The sequence below is a fragment of the Lithobates pipiens genome, unplaced genomic scaffold (genome assembly GCF_037356315.1).
Source record: "Lithobates pipiens isolate NorthernLeopardFrog02 unplaced genomic scaffold, aLitPip1_a1.2 Scaffold_16, whole genome shotgun sequence".
NCBI classification, from domain to species: Eukaryota; Metazoa; Chordata; class Amphibia; order Anura; family Ranidae; genus Lithobates; species Lithobates pipiens.
In genome coordinates, this window is record NW_027507748.1 from 152,306,712 (window position 1) to 152,330,716 (window position 24,005).

Below are 24,005 nucleotides of genomic sequence, written 5' to 3' on the forward strand. Positions count from 1 at the left end.
CAGGTTGCCACTTGAGTCTTCTTCCACTCCTCTTCCACTCCTCCATGACGACATCACGGAGCTGGTGGATGTCAGCGAACTTGCGATCCTCCACCTTTTGTTTGAAGAGGCCCCACAGATGCTCAATAGGGTTTAGGTCTGGAGACATGCTTGGCCAGTTCATCACCTTTACCCTCAGCTTCTTTAGCAAGGCAGTGGTCGTCTTGGAGGTGTGTTTGGGGTTGTTATCATGTTGGAATACTCCCCTACGGCCCAGTCTCCAAAGGGAGGGGATCATGCTCTGCTTCAGTATGTCACAGTACATGTTGGCACTCATGGTTCCCTTAATGAACTGTAGCTACCCAGTGTCGGCAGCACTCATGCAGCCCCAGACCATGACACTCTCACCATCATGCTTGACTGTAGACAAGACACACTTGTTTTTGTACTCCTCACCTGGTTGCCGATACACACGCTTGACACCATCTGAACCAAATAAGTTTATCATCAGACCACAGGACATGGTTCCAGTAATATATATATATATATATATACTGTATTTATGAAAAGGGGCAGGTACTTATCCCTTTTAACTCACCCCCCTTATCTCCGTTAACCTACCCACCTCCGAACACCATCCCTTGGTTCCACCCCCTACCCATCTGCCAGTACCACCCCTTTTAGAGAGTACAGTACCAAGTGTAATTTTTGGTGCCAAGTAGTTTGTATGGAATTTGTTAATCAAAGGCAGTAAAATAGGTCCTGGTAGCAACAAAAGAACCCCAGCCCCAGCAACAATAGATTCCCCCAGCAACAATGTATGCCTGGAAGTTTGGAGGATAGAAGTGGTACTTTTCTAGTGCGGAGTATTTTGAACCGCGGGCTAGTAAAGGGAAAATTCCTGATGGAATAACTGCGCAGGTATTGCAAATAAATGTGCAAATGTACAAACAATGTGAGTGATTGTGACAAGAACCTGGTGTGATACTACTAAAATGCAAATTGGTGAACAATCCAACTTTTGATAAATATATATCCCTCCCATGCAAAAAAACACAGTACTAAAAGCAACTAACTGCTGTGATAATAAATCATATATAATTATCACAGCAGTTCGTTGCTTTTAGTATTGTTTTTTGCACAGGAGGAATATATATTTATCAAAGGTTGGATTGTTCACCAATTTGCATTTTAGTAATATCACACCAGGTTGTTAGTTGTTATCACAATCATTCAGATAGGTTGTTGTCACAATCATTCAGAATATTTGTACATTTGCACATTTATTTGCAATACCTGCACAGTTATTCCACAAGGAATTCACCCTTTACTAGCCAGGGGTTCAAAATCCTTCACACTAGAACAGCGCCACTTCTATCCTCCTATCTTCCATTTTTTTCTATTTCCACCTTTGGTGGATTTATTGGTAGAAGCTGCAGTTCTCTTTGTCAGAATCTCTCCATAAGCGCAGGAGTTCGTATATTTTTCAAACAATGTACGCCTGCCAACAAATGTCCCCCTAGCAACAATAAGCCATCACCAGCAAGTAGATGCCCCAGTAGCCAGCATCAATAGACTCTCCAGTACACCCTGGCACCCTCTTAGCATTATATGCATGTAGTGCTGGAGGTGCCGGAACTGCATTCCCCCCATGTTCCCACTGGAAAAAAGCCCTGTATATAATATAGAGTATACACACACATACATCTATATGTATATGTATTTTTGCAAGATTCTAATTAAGATGTATATAAATATTCTTCGCTTGAGCACGTTAGAGGGTCGGTCTTGAGGTGGTAGTGCTCAGCATGTATTGCATCGATCAATGAAGGAGGGGATGTTCCGAGTTCTGCTTTTGTTGACGTGTGGCATTTACTTGCGTTCTGACTGGCTGGGAGTGTCTGAATTTAGCCCAATCATTTCCAAAAACTACATAAATCAGAAAATTAGATGATGATCATCTGGTGTGCTCATGTGCTCAGTTTTTGACTCTACTTCATCTATATCTCAGTTGTTTTATCATATTTAGTGTTTCTTGTAACCTTGATGTACAGCATTGTGGAAAATGCTCTTTATAAATAAGTGATAGTAATTCCATTAACTGATTTCTTGTTAAACACATGCAGAGAATGATAATCCTGTGGTGTTAGCTAAGATAATGAGAATTAAATGCCATGCAGTCAGACCCCACTGAGCATTAGTGATGTGATTTCTTATCATCAATGCAGGAAATAGAACACAGGGAGCCAAAAGTGTTCTTTTGTTAGTACTGGAGCTAAACATTATTTAGCCTACAGAAATCCATGCTTACTTTAATAAGGCTTATGGGTTGTGTTTGCCCCAAAGCCAAATGTTCTCAGTACTTTCCTGTGTATATGTACAATATTGTATTATACATACCGTAATATATATATATATATATATATATATATATATATATATATATATATATATATACACACACATACAGTTGCACAGATCAGCCAAAACTTTATGACCACTAACAGGTAAATTGAATAACATTGATTATCTTGTTACAATAGGAACATATTAAGCAGAAAGTAAAGTTGTCCATGAAGTTGATGTGTTGAAAGCAGAAAAAAGTGGTATCACGGTTCTTTGTGCATGGAGCTGCATAGACTAGTCAGGGTGCCCATGCTGACCCCTGTCGCCAAAAGAGCCAACAATGGGGACATGAGAATCTGAATCAGCAATCGAAGAAGGTGGCCTGCTCTGATAAATCATGTTTTCTTTTACATCCAGGTGATGGCCAGGTGTGTGCATGTTGCTTACCTGGGGAAGTGATGACACCAGGATGCAGTATAGGAAGAAGGCAAGTTGGCAGAAAACCTTGGGTCCTGCCATTCATGTGGATGTTACTTGACTTGTACCACCTACCTAAACATTGTTGTTGGCCATGTAACCCCTTGATGGAAACAGTACTCCCCCGATGGCAGTGGACTCTCTCAGCAGGATATTGGCCCCTCCCACACTGAAAAGATAGTTCAAGAATAGTTTGAGGAACAAAACCACAAGTTTGAGGTGTTTACTTGGCCTCCAAATTCTCCAAACCAATCGAACAACTGTGGGATGTGCTGGAAAAGCAATCCCAATCTATGGAGACCCCACCTCGCAACTTACAGAACTTAAAGGATCTCTACTGACTTGGTGTCAGTTAACACAGCATACCTTCAGAGGCCAAGTGGCGCTCATGTCTCAATGGGTCAGGGCTGTTTTGGTGACAAAAGGGGCTGTGTGACAAAAAGGAGACCTACTCAATATTAGGTGGGTGGTCATAAAGTTATTGCTGATCAATGTACATATGTGTGGGTGCACTTTCTTACCCTTTGTTTTTTCTGAATAAGTTCTTTAGGTGTCAGAGTGTCCGCCTTTCCCAAAATTGGCACAATGTTCACCCGGTCCTGTAGTGCTCGTAGAAACTCTACATCTAGAGGTCGCAAACTGCAAAAATACAATAATAATCTTTATTAAGAATGTCTGCAATGTGAACACATGCAGATTGATCCAAGGGTAATTCGCAATACAAGTTCATACAGATATGCAAAAGCTGGACCAACTGAATTATTGCTATAACTAATGATTATGTAGCACCCTCCTAGCTAGGCTGCTAGGTAAATTACGTTTTCGGCTCCACTGTGGTTGTTGATTCGGTTGGTCTGATCAGGATTCCTGAGCTGAGAGTTTGATTACTTCTGCCCCTCCCTCTACTCCCCTGCCAGCAAAGAGGCATACCTGGTACTTTTGGGTATGAGTGGGGCACATGACCATTCCCCATCCTCCTAAGGTAAGTTTGTGTTGCTGGATCAAAGATAAGTTAAGTGAACCTGTTACTTTGCCCTACATAGGCCAAGCACAGGTTCACTTTACGCTAACCCCTAAACCTAACCATATCCTAACCCTTAAATTAAAGGTCCCAAAAAATTCTATTGTGCTAATAAAACACTGATAATACAAGATATAGAAAAAATATAATGTGCTAAAATATAATTCGTCCAAAAATAGTTACAGAAAAATTTCCCCACAAAAATACGTGCCTAAAGTAATAATAATCCGAGTATTAGGTCAGCAAAAAAAATTGCTGAATCTATTGCATAACTGATACATCTCTAAAAGCAAACATGTCCAGAGCTACACTTTTAAAAATGTATATTAGTAATAAGTAAAGATATATGTACCCGTGTCCAAGTGGAGACAGAAAATATAAACAGCAATGTACTCGTGTATCCTGGAGATTCTTGCGATTTAGTCCACTCTCATCTCTAAAGTATTGCTCAAATTGTTGGTCAATATAATCAGCAACAGGCTTCCAGCTAAACAAAAACAATCAAAAAAAAAGGTTTATAACCTGTTCTTAATGCTTTTTGATTAGACAAACAGTAACAATCAAGCAGGTTTTCAGAGAAACAACCCATTGTTTTATAACTTTCAATACAAATCTAATTTTTAAAGCAGGAAGTTTGGGAACCATATTACTACATAGATGGAGCTTACCACTTCACTGATCGAGTATACCATTCTACAAATGGAACATATCCCATCATAGATGGACCATACCACTGCATTGAAGAAAATCATCACTCCATAGAAGGAACTTATAACATCATAGATGGAGCATATTACTCAATATAAGAGCATATGGAGTAAAATGTTATATAGAAAAGCATACCGCTCCATAGAAGGAGCATATCACTCTATACAAGGAGCATATCACTTCATAGAAGCAGCATATCACTCCATAGAAGGAGCATACCACTCCATAGAAGCAGCATATCACTCCATAGAAGGAGCATACCACTCCATAGAAGCAGCATACCACTCCATAGAACTCCATAGAAGGAGCATACCACTCCATAGAAGGAGCATACCACTCCATAGAAGCAGCATACCACTCCATAGAAGCAGCATATCACTCCATAGAAGGAGCATATCACTCCATAGAAGGAGCATACCACTCCATAGAAGCAGCATACCACTCCATAGAAGCAGCATACCACTCCATAGAACTCCATAGAAGCAGCATATCACTCCATAGAAGGAGCATACCACTCCATAGAAGGAGCATACCACTCCATAGAAGGAGCATACCACTCCATAGACGGAGCATACCACTTCATAGAAGGAGCATGCCCCTCCATAAAAGGAGCATGCCCCTCCATAAAAGGAGCATATAACTTCATAGATGGAGCATATTACTCCATACAAGGAGCATATCACTCTATAGAAGGGACATATCACTCCATAGAAGTATTCCTCTCCACAAGAAGGAGCATATCATTTCATATTAGAAGCATACCACTCAATAAAACAGAAATATGAGAGAACTCAAAGTTTTTCCCCTTCCTTAGTGCAGGCTGAACTTACACGCATACGTGCATACCATATACTGCATGCACTTCTTTCACTAGAGGGGCAGCTAAGAGCTAGACGACAAAGGGATAACTTTTTACTACCAAAGATAACAGTTTATTCTTAATTTGTTTTACAGGTGACACAAGCATTATAAAAAAAAAAAAAAAAAAGTTTGTTTTGATACAAACTTCTTATATGATTAACCAAACAGTATATCATAACTGTGACAGAACACACTGTCACTGTGTGTTTTGGAAGGGGCTGTGGGCTCGCCACCTACCCACCGCCACCTACCCACAGACTATGGCCCAGCAAAGAACATGAGATTTGGAGGGCTACTTGCCGTCTCCCACCACCTGGAGAAGATGCCACCTCCAGACATATGTGTCCAGAGTCGCCAGTTCATCAGAACCGGGTGAATGCGTTATCTGTGGCTGGGCTTGTGGAGTCGTTCCTGGCTACCTAAACCTATTGGCCCGGCTGGGCTAAACATATACTTTTATTCCACAAACAATGTACTTTTAGCTGATAAAGACATATACAAGATGGCAATATTCCCAAAGCATGGGGCTGCAAGAATTGGGGACAAAGTGGAATTGAGATAATGTAATGTAATGCTACATCCCTTCTCCCCCATCCCCCCCCCCCCCCCCCGTTGCTGTGTTTAATTGTGTTGGGTCATGGCATGTAGAAAAAAAGATCTGGTCTGGAGACACATCCCAGCAGGGGATGTGTAAGGAGGGGCTGCCTGCTTGTCATAATCCCTTCATGTGCTTCAACTGTAGTTGTTTGAATATACAAGTGTTGAGTTTCCATTGGTTCTTCCTTGTCCCCTACCCCCTCTATGACCAGGCTAAGGCACTTAATAAACAGTTTATGCTCTGGATGTTTAATCCTCAACTCCTGTGTGGCTTGTCTCGTGATTGAGGGGTTAAGGGCTGGTTATGGCGAATCTGCAGGCTGCGGGTGCGTTTGGAGGACAGGAGACACAGGTCTGGCGGAGATGCCCAGCAGTGGTATCCGAGATCCGTCAAAATAACTAACTTTATATTTCTCTTGAACTTTAAAAGAAAAACATGCTTTTCCACACAGAGCAAAGTAACGTTTGTTTTATTGCGTCCTCCTCAACAACACATATCACCTTCATATCATATTCACCTTTCATTAGCAGCCAAAAGCAAAGAAAATACTCCTAAAATCCTTACTGAGATCTCAACTGAAATACCAGCCCTGGCCATTTAATTTTCTTTGTCTCTGTTGGCTTTGCACCCTCCTCAAGGCACACCCCCTTGTGATGTCACCAACCAAGCATTCACTGGTTGGTGATGTCCCATGGGGCAGTGCCAGCAGGTGACTTTGCCAGGTGGCCCCACCCCTTACCTATATAAGAATTGCCAAATGTAGTTGGCAATTTAGCCTTCGTTGCAGGCAGATCTTTTTTTTTTCGGGTCCAGCGGTGGCGGCAGGTGGCGTGATTGATGATGGATCTACATTGTGGGACTTTTTTTTTTTAAATTAAGGAATTGTCAAAAACTCATTAACATGGGGGGGGGGGGGGGTGAGAACCGGGGGCCCAGGGTTGTTGGGAAGAGGCCCTTGTCCACATCAACATGGGGACAAGGTATTTTGGGATGGGAGGGCATGTTGAGGGCATGTAGCCTGATATGGTTCAGGAGGGGCGGGCTTGCTTGTCCCCCCCTTTCCTGGCCTGCCAGGCTGTATGCTCAGATACGGGTCTGGTATGAATTTTGGGGGGGGATTCCAAACAATTTTTTTTCATTTTTCTATTTCCGGCAATGGTAATGTATTGCGGGAAATTTTAATGTCATTTTTTGTGTACAGATGCAGTATTGTTTTATTTTAATCGATTTCCGGCCGGCTCAGGCTGATCTATGATGGCAGAAGGGCACGTTCAGGCATATTAACGTTTTGCCCTTTAAGCAGAGGTTTGCGTGTGCGCGCGTGCCACCACGAGCTCCGTGAGTGTGATTGCGGGTTCCGCGGACTCGGTGTCCGCGGGGATACCCATGATGGTCTTATGGAGAGGAAAAACAGGGAAATGCTGTAAACAAGCATTTCCCCATTTTGCCTAGTAACACTGACACTGATCACAGCTCCCTCTAATCGGGAGCGGTGATCAGTGTCATGTCTCACATATCCCCTCCCCCCATGCCCAATGCACAGCGGGGGGACCCGATGCATGTGGCCGGTGTGAGCGATCGCCGCTGGCCACCCGCGATCACGGGCACAAGAGCCAGAATAGGGATTTGTGTGTGTAAGCACACAAATCCCTGTCCTGACAGGGGAGGAGAGACAGGTCGCATTTTCCTAAGTAGGAACAGCAATCTGGCTCCTCCTCTACTCAGTACCATCCCCTCACAGTTAGAAACACACCTAGGGAACACACTTAACCCCTTGATCGCCCCCTAGTGTTAACCCCTTCCTTACCAGTGACATTTATACAGTAATCAGTGCATTTTTTATAGCACTGATTGCTTTATAAATGTTGATGGTCCCAAAAAAGTGTCAAAAGTGTCTGTCCGCCGCAATGTCACAGTCTCTCTACAAATCGCAGATCACCGCCATTACTAGTAAAAAAATAAATAAATAAATAAATAAAAATGCAATAAATCTATCCCCTATTTTGTAGACGCTATAACTTTTGCACTGTCAGAACTATTGGGGTTAAGGATAATTAATTTCTAAGGCCTCTGCACATCATTATGTGTATGGTATATATATATATATATATATATATATATATATATATATATATATATATATATCTATCTATAGATAGATATAGATTTCATGAGCATCTTAGAAGCCAGTTTTTGTTCATCTGTAAAAGGGTAAATATAAGTTAATTTGCTGATGAATAGTATCTTTAACAAGAGATTTTTTTTTTTTTTTAAGAACTCCATTACACATTCTACCTGGTCATTCATTTTTAAAGTCTCGGACATAAAAAACAAGATAATACTGACCATGGTACCTGTGGGTGTTTTCAGGAGACTGGTGACTCATGTCACAAGTGAACAATGAGCAGAGACAATGATTTTTTCCCCTTTATTTTCATTACTGAGAAAAAGAAAATAGGGCTTATTTATAAAGTTGCCTTATGAAACAAGTATTATTCATAGCAAATAATTATACTAGCAATAATTTATATTGCATTATTATTCCATTATATTGGAGCATTGCTTATTATTGCTTATTTAATTGAACAAGTTGAAGGCTGGCCGCAGGCCAGCCTGTATTTGTAGGAGGAGCCTGAGAGGGCTATTTAAACCTCCTCCTCTGTCAGGGCCAGTGTCGGTAGGTTTTCTGGGTGGAAGCATGTCTTTTCAGAGTGGCGGTCGCCTGCCTGCCTGCCTGCCTGCCTGCCTCCCTCCCTCATCCCTGGGTCCACTAGCTTGTGGAGGCCAACCTGCCGTCACCCCCCGTGTTCAACCATGTGTTCCAGCAGGGAGGGGGGTGGCGGTTGCTTCTCCCGGCGTTCAGGTATGGGGGGGACGAGACAGTTCATCCATCCGTCCGTCCTACTTCCTCCCTTCACCACCCACAGCTCTGGCTGGCGTGCCGCCCGCCCCCTTCTCCTGGTGCTCATGCCGGGGGGAGAGGGGGGCGTCCTTCCGTTATGTTCCGCCTCTCATTGGGGAAGGGGTTGTTCACCTACTCCCCTTGCATGTAGCTCCACGAGGGAGCCGCCCGCCAGCTCCGCTCTCCATGCATCATTCCCACAAGGGAGCCGCACGCCTGGTGGGTCTCGGATACGATTCTCCTGGTGAGGGGAGGTGGAGATAGTCTGCCGCCGCCGGCTCCCCCTCTCCCCTCGCAGGTACGGAGCACCCGCCGTTTCTCCTCGCGGGGGGAGGGGGAGGTTATCGGCCGCGCCGTCTCCCCACCCCCCCCCCCCACATATGCTGCGTTCCGCCGATTCTCCTGACGGGGGGAGGGGGAGGTAATCGGCCGCGCCGGCCCCCCCTCCCCCCTTACATATGCAGTATACCTGTCGGTTCTCCTGGCGGGGGAAGGGGGAGGTTTTTGGCTGCGCTGGCTCCCCCCTCCCCCCCCCCCCCCTCACATAGGCGTTTTTTCCTGCAGTAAAGTTTTTAGAACTATGTGCAGGTAAACCAAAGGGGATATGAATTATGCACTGCTCCATACGCTGAGCTGGATCACAAGTTTGTTAATACCTTACCCGGTGCAATCATTATATGTATTCCTGTAGTCACTTGAATAATGAAATATTTCCAACTTTGCTGTAAAAGGGGACAGGGGCTCTGAATGGGTGCTCTACAAGTACTGAGTACATACATGAGTACGGAGGATTGATCAAACCCTTACAACAAAATAGTTTTATTCCCCTTATTGTTCCACAATCAGTGGATAGGGCATGTCGGTTAAACAGCTAAGCAGTGGTTGTTTGTCTGTATTAAATTAGCAGCTGCACAGGGATTTTTCCAGTACGATGATCATAACACTACCTGCTAAATGAAGTGCATTTGTAGTGATCGCGTTTTAGCTTTAAATACTGTAAGTGAAAAATTTCTAATTTAATCAGTTATCACCAGGTGTCCTTATTGGAAGATTCCCCCTCCAGCTCTTCTTCTGGTGAGAACAGTACATGTTGTATTTCTTCACTTTCTGACCCATAATTATGGTTTCCATGAGAAATATTTTTAATCTCACGAACCGCAAAATGATCTGAGATTTGAGCTGTCCCTTACTGCTCTATCCAAAAAAAAAAAAAATATGGGTTACAGATACTCGTCAATATTACTTATATTCACAAAAGAATTTTGCAGCTCATTCAAATTATGTTTTATGTTTATGTTTTTACCTGACTAAACTGTAAAGTACAATGTGCAAAGGGCACCCGAAGCAATTTCACACATCTAATAACACTCCTGAGCTCCACATGGTGGGCCTCCTGAGCTCCACATGTTGGGTCTCCCCCCCCCCCCTCTGAGCTCCACGTGGTGGGCCTCCTGAGCTCCACATGTTGGGTCCCCCCCCCCCCTCTGAGCTCCACGTGGTGGGCCTCCTGAGCTCCACGTGTTGGGTCTCCCCCCCCTCTGAGCTCCACGTGGTGAGCCTCCTGAGCTCCACGTGTTGGGTCTCTCCCCCCCCCCCTCTGAGCTCCACATGGTGGGCCTCCTGAGCTCCACGTGTTGGGTCTCTCCCCCCCCCCCTCTGAGCTCCACATGGTGGGCCTCCTGAGCTCCACATGTTGGGTCCCCCCCCCCTCTGAGCTCCACATGGTTGGCCTCCTGAGCTCCACGTGGTGGGTCCCCCCCCCCCCGCCTGAGCTCCACGTGGCGGGTCTCCTCACCCGCCTGAGCACCTCGTGGCGGGTCTCCCCACTCGCCTGAGCTCCACGTGGCGGGTCTCCCCACCCGCCTGAGCTCCACGTGGCGGGTTTCCCCCACCCCCCGCCTTAGCTCCACGTGACATTTCTGTCACAGCGCTCAGTCTAGCATTTCTGTCACGGCGTTCCTGTCGCAGCGTTCCGTCACAGCGTTCTGCGCTGCTTTTCCATCACAGCGTTCTGCGCTGCTTTTCCGTCACAGCGTTCTGCGCTGCTTTTCCGTCACAGCGTTCGGCGCTGCATTTCCGTCACAGCGTTCGGCGCTGCATTTCCGTCACAGCGTTCGACGCTGCATTTCCGTCACAGTGTTCGGCGCTGCATTTCCGTCACAGGGTTCGGCGCAGCATCTCCTGTCAGCGGTCTGTCTGGCATTTTTGTCATAGCGGTCTGTCCAGCTTTCAGTCATAGCGTTCTGGCCGGCATGTCTGGCATAGCGTTTCGGCCCCTGGATGCCTGTGATAGCGTTCTGCCCCGGCATGTCTGTCGTAGCTTTCTGCCCTTGGACTTCTGTCTGCCCCTGGACTGCTGTTGTCATGGCATTCTGAACCAGGATTTCTGTCATGGCGTTTCTGATCCAGGATTTCCGTCATGGCGTTTCTGATCCAGGATTTCCGTCATGGCGTTCTCGACCAGGATTTCCGTCATGGCATTCTCGACCAGGATTTCCGTCATGGCATTCTCGACCAGGATTTCCGTCATGGCATTCTCGACCAGGATTTCCGTCATGGCGTTCTCGACCGGGATTTCAGTCATGGCGTTCTCGACCAGGATTTTCTGTCATGGCGTTCTCAACCAGGATTTCCGTCATGGCGTTCTCAACCAGGATTTCCGTCATGGCGTTCTCAACCAGGATTTCCGTCATGGCGTTCTCAACCAGGATTTCCGTCATGGCGTTCTCAACCAGGATTTCTGTCATGGCGTTCTGTACCAGGATTTCTGTCATGGCGTTCTGAACCAGGATTTCTGTCTTTGCATTCAGTCTCAGTGTGTTTTCGGGCTTCGCATTTCTGGCCAGGTTTTTGCTGTTGCGTCGCTGTCGCAGTTTTTCTGTTATAGCATTTCTGGCCCAAGATTTCGGCCTTTCATTTATGCCTCAGCGTTTCAGTTTTGGTTGTTGCTGTCATTGCGTTATGCCTCTGTTTCTGTCACTACGTGTCTGCTTCAGCGGTTAGTTTCAGCGTTTTCTGTCATGGTATTTTTCATCATGGCATGTCATTTTCTGTCTCAGCGTTTTCTGTCTCAGTGTTTTCTGTCTCAGCGTTTTCTGTCTGTGTTGCTGCCAGCATGCCTGTCATGGTATTTCAGACTTGGTGTTCAGTCTCAGAGTTTCTCAGAGGGGTGTTGTTGACTCAGGGCATACTCTGGTAGTCGTTCGTCCTTGTTGATTGTCATGTCCCATCGTGTCTGTGTCATGTTTTGTTCCTGGGTCAGGTAGCTAGGGCTCACATGTCAGGATCTGTCACGTCTATAGATCCATACGGGCTGAGGTTTCGTTTATTAATTGATTGTTGTCCTCAATCTTCTCGCCCGTATACCATACGTCATACGTTGCATGTTCATTCACCACATCCATACGACTACCCACCACGGCCTGTGGGTACACTAGCCCTGAGTTTTCAGTTAATTACCTGCCTCTGCACTGCAGGTTACTCGGGCTCACTTACCACTCACATGTTGGGTGGGGGGGGGGGGGGGTCCGGCCGTCAGGTTCTTTTACGTGCAGTGGTCTTGACTTTTCTGCTCATGTTTCATTCTTAGTTAGGCAGGGGGGTATTGTTGTTCTCATGTCTGGTTGTCTGTCTTTTCTCTAGTTTGTGTTCAGGTTGGGCCGTCTTGGCATCCTTACCGATATCATCCATGCTTGCTATCATTTCCTTCAGCCCGGCCGTTGTTGGGGGCTAGTCGTTTGGTGCTGATGTCTTTTCACCACTGGGCTCACCCTTGGGTCAGAAGCAGTCAAAAAAAAAAAAATATGTTTCCTTTAGTTGATGTCCTGTTGTGTTGAGGCCCTGGTTACTGCCCAGGGTTGTATAGTCTCTCTCAGGGTGTTTGTTAACCCTTTCCCGCCGAGCGTACGCACATCTGCGTACTCGGCTTCCGGGGGTTATACCGGGATGATGCCCGCACCTGCAGGCATCATCCCGGTACCGTTTTTTACAGCAGGCGATAGGGCTATCCAGGCATAACAACCGATGCGGCTAAAAGCCGCTCGGCTGTTATGCCGGAGGAGCGGGAGGGGACGTCCCCCCCTCCCGCCGCCTCTCGCCGCTGTTACCGGTGCTCCCGCTCGATCGGGAGCACCGATTAAAGATCCGTCGGCTCTGGCTGCTGGGGAGGAACTGGAACGAAGCCGTAATCGGCTTCGTTCCAGTCTCCTCATCGTAAACACGGAAGCGACGTCATGACGTCACTTCCCGTTTACTCGGCTGCCAATGGCGCCGGTTTTAAAAAAATATCCGGTATTCAGAATCGCAGTTTTCGGCGATCTGAATACATTGAAGTGTAAAGGAGGGGTGGGGGGTCTTTTAGACCCCCGATCCCTCCATAAAGAGTACCTGTCACCACCTATTACTGTCACAAGGGATGTTTACATTCCTTGTGACAGCAATAAAAGTGATCAAATTTTTTTTTTTTTTTTTTAAACAATTTAGTCATTTAAAAATAAATAAAATAAATAAAAAAATAAAAAAAAAATTTTCAAAGCGCCCGCCGTCCCCGCGAGCTCGCGAAGCAAAGAAAACGCATACGGAAGTCGCGCCCGCGTACGTAAACGGTGTTCAAGTCACACATGTGAGGTATCGCCGCGATCGTCAGAGCGAGAGCAATAATTCTAGCAGTAGACCTCCTCTGTAACGCTAACCTGGTAACCGTAAAAAAATTTTAAAGCGTCGCCTATTGAGATTTTTAGGTACCGTACTTTGTCGTCAATCTACAAGTGCGTGCAATTATAAAGTGTGACATGTTTGGTATCTATTTACTCGGCGTAACATTATCTTTCACATTTCGCAAAAAAATTGGGCTAATTTTACTGTTTTGTTTTTTTTTTATTCACGAAAGTGTCCCTTTTCCCAAAAAGTTGCGTTTAAAACACCACTGCGCAAATACCGTGTGACATAAAATATTGCAACAATCTCCGTTTTATTCTCTAGAGCCTCTGCTAAAAAAATCTATATAATGTTTGGGGGTTCCAAGTAATTTTCTAGCAAAAAATATGTATTTTAACTTGTAAACACCAAATTCCAAAAATAGGCTTAGTCATGAAAGGGTTAAGCCACGTCCCTGTGTCGGTCCTTGGGGGGTAGGTTGGGCAGATGTCACAATGGTTTTGGATTCCACTCTTGGCTGTGATCTTGTTGAACTTATTGCCTGGAGTTCCACTTAGGGACATCAGTCCAGTCGTCTTTTCCGATCCCAAACTTGTTCCAAGTAGGGGAGGCTTGGGTATATCTGTTTCATGCCATGGGGACTATTCCCTGGAAGGGGGTTTGGCCCTCCTTGGTTCAGAATTCTGTCCCAGCTGTTGGGTTCAGGCTGTAGCGTGACCCGATCGTATCCGTGGGACCTGGGTCCTGCGTCCGGTATGGTTTCTCCAGGTTGACAGTATTATTGCCATGATGCATGGGCCTTATCCGCTTACTCCGTCACATCCATCAGGTTTCCAGCTTTTCACACTCCTGCTAGGGGTCTTTTGCCACTTACCCTCTTGGGGGGGGTATGTCTCTGGGCTATTTCACTGGTGTTGCATTGGGGTATTTTGCGATCTTTTGCAGGGGTTTTCCTCGGACCAGGCCTTGTTCCATTCCCCTCTCATAGCCTCTCATTTCACAAGCAGTTCATTCTCGGGTCTAGGTGTCACGGGCATCTGGCTCATTTCAATCTTTCAGGGGATGTTCAGTTGAGTTAGGGTAATGTCACAGGTTCGATAGGGGGTTCCTTCTCATCGCCAAGTCAGGAGTCGGTGTGTTCTTTTGCCTTTGCGAACACTTTCCAGTTACTTGCTGGATACGTACTGCTGCCGTCCGGGAGCACACCTTTATCCGTGATGGTTCTTTATCTTCCCTTCTTCACCTAAATTTTGTGTCTTTTGCCCTCTTCTCAGGCATACTGACCAGCTAGGCCAAGGCACACCTCAGGCCTTGGTTCTTAGGAGCATCGCGTTTCCCGCTTGAAGACTCTGACTACAAGTTGAAGGCTGGCCGCAGGCCAGCCTGTATTTGTAGGAGGAGCCTGAGAGGGCTATTTAAACCTCCTCCTCTGTCAGGGCCAGTGTCGGTAGGTTTTCTGGGTTCCCACCCACCCGTTCCCCATTTTTATACATTCTCATAGTATTTTGTTCTTATTCTTACATTCAGGGTATGCCCTCTTCTCAGGCATACTGACCAGCTAGGCCAAGGCACACCTCAGGCCTTGGTTCTTAGGAGCATCGCGTTTCCCGCTTGAAGACTCTGACTACAATTTCATATATTTTGTTTTTTTTTCATAATATTCATTATCTAGTGTTGGATGTTACTCATTGAAATATGTTTGTGACAGCGCAAAAGTTATAGCGTCTACAAAATATGGGATAGATTTATTGCATTTTTATGGCATTTTTATTTATTTATTTATTTATTTATTTTTTACTAGTAATGGCGGTGTTCTGAAATTTGTAGAGAGACTGTGACATTGCGGCGGGCAGACACTTTTGACACTTTTTTGGGACCATTGACATTTATACAGCAATCAGTGCTATAAAAATGCACTGATTACTGTATAAATGTAACTGGTAAGGAAGGGGTTAACACTAGGGGGCGATTAATGGGTTAAGTGTGTTCCCTAGGTGTGTTTCTAACTGTGAGGGAATGGTACTGAGTAGAGGAGGAGCCAGATCGCTGTTTCTACTTAGGAACATGTGACCTGTCTCTCCTCCCCTGTCAGAACAGGGATTTGTGTGTTTACACATACAAATCCCTATTCTGGCTCTCGTGTCCGTGATTGGGGGTGGCCAGTGGTGATCGCTCACACAGGCCACATGCATCAGGTCCCCCCGATGTGCATCGGGCATGCACCTGCTATGGCTCTTAAAGGAGCCACCGTACGGGTACGGCGATTCGCGCAGTGGTGCCACTCTGCCACCCTATATCGGCATGAGCCTGCCTGGTTGATAGGGTTCAGAGTTCGGGTCTGAACTTTTGCGATGTCCCAGTGTTCAGTTCCGATGTACCAGAGGGTGTTCAGCCCATCTCTACTTGGTATTTCCAGGTATTAATGAGTATGTGACTCATTCCCTTTCCTCTCATTTAGCAGCATTGGGGCTTGGTGATAGGCTCATTACTGTCATATCAGAGTGGGGAAATAGTCCTTAGCTCTCTGTAAGATTCAGTTAAAGTAACTCATAACTTCCCAGGGCTTCAAATCTTACATCTTAACAGAGTAGTTGGGGGAGTGAAGAAAAGGTGAATATGCACTGCTAGTGAAGGGACATTAACTGAAATTAAATTCTGGTTTAAAAAAAATCTATTCAAGTTCCTAAGTTGTATTGTTACATAGTTGATGACACAAGTCAAGTCCAACCCGTGTGTGTGTTTTTATGGTAATAATACATTGCATAACCTTGTAAGTTGTGGTCGTTTAGGTGTCCATCTAATAGTTTTTTCTAAATTATCGATGCTCCCTGCTGAAACCACTATTTGTGGAAGAGAATTCCACATCCTTACCGCTCTTACAGTAAAGAACTGTAGGTAGTGGATATGAATGGATTATTTTTAGAGAAAAATTATATATTTTAGTGTGACTTTAATGTAAACCTGTTGCTTTGCTATGCAGGTTTGCGTTATATCCCCTGCACACCTGGCTGTTCCATTGCAGTGCATTATTGCCCACATTTCAACATGGTGTATTTTGCACATTACTGTTTGTTGCAGTTAATTCATAAAGGCAGTTCATTAACTCAGCATGAGATGCTAGCTCACACAAGGAGAGCAAAAACAAGGCCTAAAAATGTATTTTTAAAAATGCAGCATATAGCGCACAGTATAATGCAACATGAGCAGTAGTGCACAAAGCAAGGTCCATAAAGAAATAAATGAGCGAGTTTGGGGTGGAGGAACTGCCCTGCACAGAGTCCTGACCTCAACCTGATAGAACACCTTTGGGATGAATTAGAACGGAAACTGCGAGCCAGGCCTTTTCGTCCACATCAGCCACTGACCTCACAAATGCATTTCTGGAAGAATGGTGAAAAACATTCCAATAGACACACTCCTAAACCTTGTGGACAGTCTTACCAGAAGAGTTGAAGGTGTTATAGCTGCAAAGGGTGGACCAACTCAATATTGAACCCTACGGTTTAAGACCCAATACTATTGGTAATATAGTGTTTGCATGCTAATTCTACAGATATAGCTGAAACAACCGTTCTCATATATTATACCGTGATTACTAGTTTTACAGTTTTTTGGTGATAGTGTTATATTTATGTTGGTTTTGTATAGTGTAACTACATGATTATGATGTAATGTTCCTGTAAAGCAAGAAGGGCTCAGATATGTGTCCAGCTCCATTTGACCGTTAATATCAGCCATATCAGCAGCAGCCTTTCAACAAATATCCATATTGTGTATTGATAAACACACCATTCCTCATTATTTATAGCATCTCCAAAACCTGGTGTGTCCACAACTGTCAGCCGTAATCGAACACCCTTCTCCTGAATGTCCACCGTCTGCTTCACAATCTCCACAGTCTGTGTTACTCGCTCTGTGAATAAAGAGGATGAAGCCTTCTATTAGTCTACTGTAGCTTAGCGGTATATTTATACTCAAGTGAAAAAATTGCCTTTGCTAGACTTCTCTGAAATTTCACTTTTCTTTGATAATGTTTTTTTGGGTATTATCAAAGAGTAAAGTTTAGACCACCAAAATATTTTAAAGATACTTAGAAAAAGGAAACGTTCCTTTTATAATTGTATTGCTGTCATTTATGTTTGTGAATTGAATATATTTAGGAGAAAGTTATCATGAGATGAAATAAACAGTGGTGTTATAATAGCAGCTTTTTCTTGGGGCCTGATCACACTATAGATTTGCAATAATGTATGATAAATGTGTTGGTGAAATGAGGTGCTATTCATGGGTTACGATGTGTTGCATTGTAATATGGAAGGTAAAGCCCAATTCTACCCAAAAAAAAAAATGTACACGTGGTTTGACATTCCGATGACAAAATCCGTCAGTTTTTTTCGACAGATTTTGGCCCAAACTTGTCTAGCATAAACACGGTCGCACAAAGTTGTTCAAAAATCCGATCGCTCTGAACGCAGTGACGTAAAACACGTATGACGGGACTATAAAATATAGCTTTCGTCTCATAATTTTGTCCGTCGGAATTGTCTACACACGAACGGAATTTAAACGATCGGATTTTGTTGTCGGAAAATTTTAGATCCAGCTCTCAAACTTTGTGTGTCAGAAATTCCAACGGAAAAAGTCCGATGGAGCCCACATACGATCGGATTTTCCGACAACAGAATCCAATCGCACATTTTCTGTCGGAAAGTCCGACCGCGTGTACAGGGCATATGGCTTTGACAAGCCAAATAACACTTTGTTGAACAAGGCTATTTATGTTAAATGAAAAAAGGTCACTTTTTACCAAGAGATGATAGAATGATATTACTAGTGTGAATTCAGATCACAGAAAAAGAAAGACTACACTGCATTGTGTGAGAACAATGAAGAATATTAAAGTAGCTCTGTGCTGTGAACAAGGCTGCCATTGCTGACCTCTTCTTCTGGCTATCATGCTGATCCAGATATTTTAATACTGTCTGAATCATTGATCTGGAACAAGTTGGTAGATCGGGAGTTCTGACTTCACTATGACTTCACTTGCTGCTGGTATTGAAGAAAGAGATACCCAGGTAACATATTCAGAAGGAGATCAGTGATGGTTAAATATCTCTCTTAAAGGTTTCCCTTAAAGAGTTACTAAACCCAGGACCCTGCATTCACTATATCTGGACTCCCACAGTACCCAGAACATGGAAATGCCATTATTTTAGTAATTATAAACCGCTAAATACCTTTTCTCATCAGTAGTATACAGCAATCTTGTGACGTCTATCAGTTTGCAGCCGAGCACTGGTTAAAGTTTGTAGGAGGAGTTTTCATTGTTCTCTGACTGTCCTATGAGGCTGTATGACCCTGTGCTGATCACATGCACCCTCCCAAAAAAATATGCAGCGTGCCCCCAAGGCTCTGTACTGTCAGAAGGTAGATTGGGGACCGTAGAAGAAGGGGGAACCAGAGAAGACAGGATCAAACAGCCTTTTTACGCAATGCAGAGGATTAACCCCTTTGGTTCCACAGTATGTATAACAAGCATGCTTTACTACATATGCAGACTGATTTTACTGTTGTGGGTTTAGTAACACTTTAATTCAGTTTTTCACTTTTCCATATGAATTAAATGTGAAAGTGCAATCAACCATAGGAATAATTCACAAGTATGAACTTGGAAAAATAACTGCAACGTGCAATAATTGCCTATAGTTGTTATGGGTTACTCCACCTTCAGGGGCGGACTGACCATTGGGGCACTCGGGCACTGGCCGAGGGCCCCATGGTACTAAGGGGCCCCATCAGGGTTGCCAGCCTCAATAAAACCAGGAACAGTATATAAAAATCATTTTTTTTTTAAAAATCCCAAGATTATAGCTGCCCTGCCTCTCCAGTACCTTTTCAGTGTGTGTATGTGTATTCTGTGTGTGTATATTGTGTGTCTGTGTGTGTATACTGTATGTGTGTTTGTGTGTATACTGTGTGGCCCCATAATCTATTGCCCGGGGGTCGCATAATCTCCTATTGCCCGGGGGCCCCATGAGTTGTCAGTCCGCCCCTGTCCACCTTACACATAAGATTTTCAGCAACAAGGCAACCGTGTTAGGAAAAATAAGAAAAATTATGATCATGTAGTTAGGATGAATGTGTATTAAAGTATACCCTATTTATGCATGCAAAAATATAAATATGCCTTGTTATAAGGCTGCTGATGGCTGTTTAACTTTGTGTAGGTACATATAAATATTAAACAATTTAGCAAATTGAACAGATTAAGGCTTGCTTCACACTTGTGCGTGTAACAAAGTGCATGGGCAATTCAGCATTGCTGCTGTTGTGTGTCACATGTAGGGTAGCCCATTGATTTCAATAGGCTGCTCCACCAACAAGAAACACAGAAAAAAAAGTGCCTGACCCTTTTCCAACATCGCGCCGCATGGAAATACATGGTGCTGCGGCAACATGCATATTGGTGTGCGAAAACAGTAGATGTGTAACGGTGCCATTAAGAATTCTTGGCACCGCTGCATGTCTGCTAACGAGCAGTGCGATTCTGTGCATGTCGGAAAAAATGAGAATTTTGCATGCCTTCCCAACCAACACTAATGTGAACCTGGTCTGAATAGGACATTAACACTGTAGCTATTGTTTCATTATAATACCTTCTGGGCTTGCTAGCAGACGGCCCCGATAGAGATCAGTCAGGAAAAGGCTGTTTATGAGAGTTGACTTTCCCAGACCAGTTTCTCCTGTCAAACAGAAAATAATTAGAAATTTAGCATCTTGAAGCTTCATCACAGATTGCTCTAAATGGCTTATGGCTCAGGTCTGGTAGTCTGCTGGGTGCATTAGTCCACCTATTACTATGATAAATATAAATTATTTGGACATTTAATTATCTCCAGAGGTATAACCATTCACGTTCTGTTCCTTTTCTTACCATGGCTAATTGTTAAAGAGATTAACACCTCCCAGTGAATCCTGAGATAATTATTGTGGGCAGATCCCTTAAAGTTTTTAAAGTCTTTTCCAATGGAATTACTACAGCTATCAGCTTGTTTAAGATGGCGGAGACACGTAAGATGGCAGAGATGGAGACATGAAAGGTTATATATATATATATATATATATATATGTACATATATATATATATATATATATATATATATATATATATATTAAAGGCTTGTACACAGGGTATGAAAATTAGAAGGGAAAAGTCTGAAGATGAGCTGTCTGCGGATTTTCGGATCGTTAGTATGGTGCATTCAACAGACAATTTGACTTTTACATCAGACAAAAGCTGGATGTGCAGGCTATAAAGTTTTTGTCTAATTTTTGGATGGTCAGTACCGAAATCCGTCACACAAAAGTCGAAAGTATAAACACGCATGCTCGGAATCAAGGAACGACTGGGAAGAGTTTATAAACTACTGTTCATTATCTAGAATTAACATTCGTGACATGGCAATCGATGAAATGTCAAAATTTGAATTCTAATTTTCTTTAATGGGATAATAATGAAACTGCTTTGCATGTAGTTATGCCAAACGGATTTTAAAAGCCTTTGTTTTGTATTATCTGAAAATGGCAAAGCAACGCTCACCAAACTTCCTCTTTATACTCTCATAGTACATCACTACGTTCCTGTTTGTCAAATGCCAATTTGTGGATAGTTAGTACAGACATACCCCACTTTTAAGTACACAATGGGGTTTATTTACTAAAGCTGGAAAGTGCAAAATCAGGCTCACTGCTGCATAGAAACTAATGAGCTTCCAGGTTGTATTACCAAAGCTTAACCCCCCTGACGGTCTTCCCGAGTCTGGCTCGGGGTGGAATTTTTGTACCATTAGCGGTAACCCCGAGCCAGACTCGGGACTGCATCGCTGGATCCAGGAGGAGGTTTACTTACCTTCTCCCTCGGATCCAGCGTTGTCTCCCCGCTGTATGAGTGAGCCGTCCTCCGCTCGATCTATCACGGAGCCGAGCTCCGTACCCTGCGAGCGTTGCGACGCACGGGGACGGAGATCGGCGCCAAATTCTAAAAGTAAAACACACACTATACATACAGCATAATGTAATCTTACAGATTACATTGCTGTATGTAATCATTTCACATCCCCTTTGTCCCTAGTGGTCTGTCCAGTGTCCTGCATACAGTTTTATATAATAAAAACTGTTCTTTATGTCTGGAAACTGGAGATTGTCCATAGCAACCAAACTGTCATTTTACATCAAAAATGGTTTTAGACCAGCTAGAAAACAGCGATAATAAACTGTAATCACTTGCAGAATTGATCGATAGTGATTTGTGGGGAGATCCGTCATCAAATACTGAAAAGTAATGACAGTGACAATTCTGCAACTGAGCAAATTTCTGTGTTTTTGATTTGATTACATTATTGAATATTTTTTAATATTGTTATATTATTATTTGGTACAATTATTTATAGTTATTTATTATATTATAATTTATGATTTCATTTTTCAAACTTTATCATACCCGGGATGTCTGCTAGACTCTGGTTTGGACAGATTTAAGAGAGTTAGTCCTAAGAATTACAGGACTACAATATAAAACGCCAAATTTTCATGCAAAATAATGGTACCGCTTTTAGCACCTAAAATCCGAAATAATCGTACCGCCAGGGAGGTTAATTGAACAAGCTGAGGTTAGAAGCTCATTGGTTTCTATGCAGCAGTGAGCCTGATTTTGCACTTTCCAGCTTTAGTAAATAAACCCCATTGTGTACTTAAAAGTGGGGTATGCCTGTATGCTAGACAAAATCCTGCACAAGCCCTTTTGACAAAAATAAGACACTCAGTCGTCTAACAATCAAACCGTGTGTACGAGGCTTTTGAGAGTGCTACACACTATACTGTAAACATTTTGTAAATATTTTTGTATTTCAAACATTGCATCCTTATGAATCCTGTTATACCCTGCAGAGCTGAACAACTGTAATGATGTTTGGCAAAATAGTGATAATACATAAGATACAGTATAATTCAATTTAAGCTACATTGTATACTTGCAACATTTTCAATGAGGCCTCTTCCAAAACAATGGCAAACAGAGGGAAAATTCGCTCACCATGATTTAGTACCTTCTAGAGGTGACAGGAGGTTTTACCTGCTTACCTGCAACCATGAGAGTAAATTCAAAGCCTTTCTTCACATACTTTCTATGCACCTGGTTGGGTAGAGTGGCAAATCCAACATACTCTCTGTCCTCCTATGTAGAGGTAAAAAAATAAACATGAAATGCACATGCAGTATACATTAGACTGTTGAAGTGCATTCTAATATTTCGATCAATGGAAGGCAACTTATAATACCTTTCAAGAACATCATGATCTATTACTACACAGTAGGTATGAGCCGAACACCCCCCGGTTCGGTTCGCACCAGAACTTTCGAACGGACCCCAAATTCATACAAACGTTAGAACCCCATTGAAGTCTATGGGACTCGAACTTTCGAAATGAAAAGTGTTAATTTTAACGGCTAATATGCAAGATACTGTCCTAAAAAGGGTTTGGGGACCTGGCTCCTGCCCCAGGGGACATGGGTCAATGCAAAAAAAACTTTTAAAAACGGCCGTTTTGGCGGGAGCACTGATTTTAATGACGATTAAAGTGAAAAAAAAGTGAAATATTCCTTTAAATATCGTGCCTGGGGGGGTGTCTGTAGTATGCCTGTGAAGTGCCACGTGTTTCCCGTGTTTAGAACAGTCCCTGCACAAAATGACATTTAACGGAAATAACGTCATTTAAAGCTGCTTGCGGTTTTAATGTTATATCTGGTTCCTGCAATATGGTTGAAAATCATTGAGAAAAATGGCATGGGTAGCCCTCCCTGCCCATTACCAGCCCCTTTGGGTCTTGTACGCATATTAAGGGGAACACCGTACCCATATTAAAAAAAGGAAATACGTGTGGCCCCCAGGCCCTATATACTCAGAACAGCAGTATACAGGTGGTGCAAACAAGACAGGGACTGTGTAGGTTTGTTGTGTTAAGTTGAATCTGTTTGTAATTTTCAACCGGTACATTTTTAAAGTGTAGCTCCAGTCAAAAAAACTATTTTTAAGCTTTTTGGAAAACATAGGGAAGGGTTATCACCCCTGTATAATTTGTTTTGCCGTCCGTCTTTTTCAGAGCATGCAGACAGCACGCACAATCTCCTACCGCTGACTGCAAGCTCTATTTAAAACGAGCAAGATATTTAGCTATATAGGTGGATATAGCGGTGTATACTGCGTTCAGAGCACGCAGACAGCACGCACAATCTCCTAACACTGAATGAAAGCTCTATTTAAAACGAGCAAGATATTTAGCTATATAGGTGGATATAGCGGTGTATACTGCATTCAGAGCACGCAGACAGCACGCACAATCTCCTAACACTGACTGACAGCTCTATTATAAAAGATAGATATATCGCTAGATATATAGGTG

The 24,005-nt window shown here is 43.5% G+C and overlaps 1 protein-coding gene across 3 annotated transcripts in view; it reads right to left on the minus strand.

Moving 5' to 3' along the window:
- LOC143982165 (septin-5-like) overlaps positions 1–24,005 on the minus strand; it is a 106,417-nt gene that overhangs the window by 23,877 nt on the left and 58,535 nt on the right. For all 3 annotated transcript variants that reach the window (XR_013274408.1, XM_077480636.1, XM_077480635.1), the window contains exons 3-7: positions 22,687–22,780; positions 20,205–20,291; positions 17,338–17,461; positions 4,176–4,310; positions 3,324–3,441 (exon numbers count right to left, since the gene is read on the minus strand). Coding sequence is in view for 2 of the 3 variants with exons in the window: in XM_077480636.1 (XP_077336762.1) it covers positions 3,324–3,441; positions 4,176–4,310; positions 17,338–17,461; positions 20,205–20,291; positions 22,687–22,780 (558 nt within the window). In the remaining variant the exon portion in view is untranslated. The remainder of the gene's footprint in view (positions 1–3,323; positions 3,442–4,175; positions 4,311–17,337; positions 17,462–20,204; positions 20,292–22,686; positions 22,781–24,005) is intronic.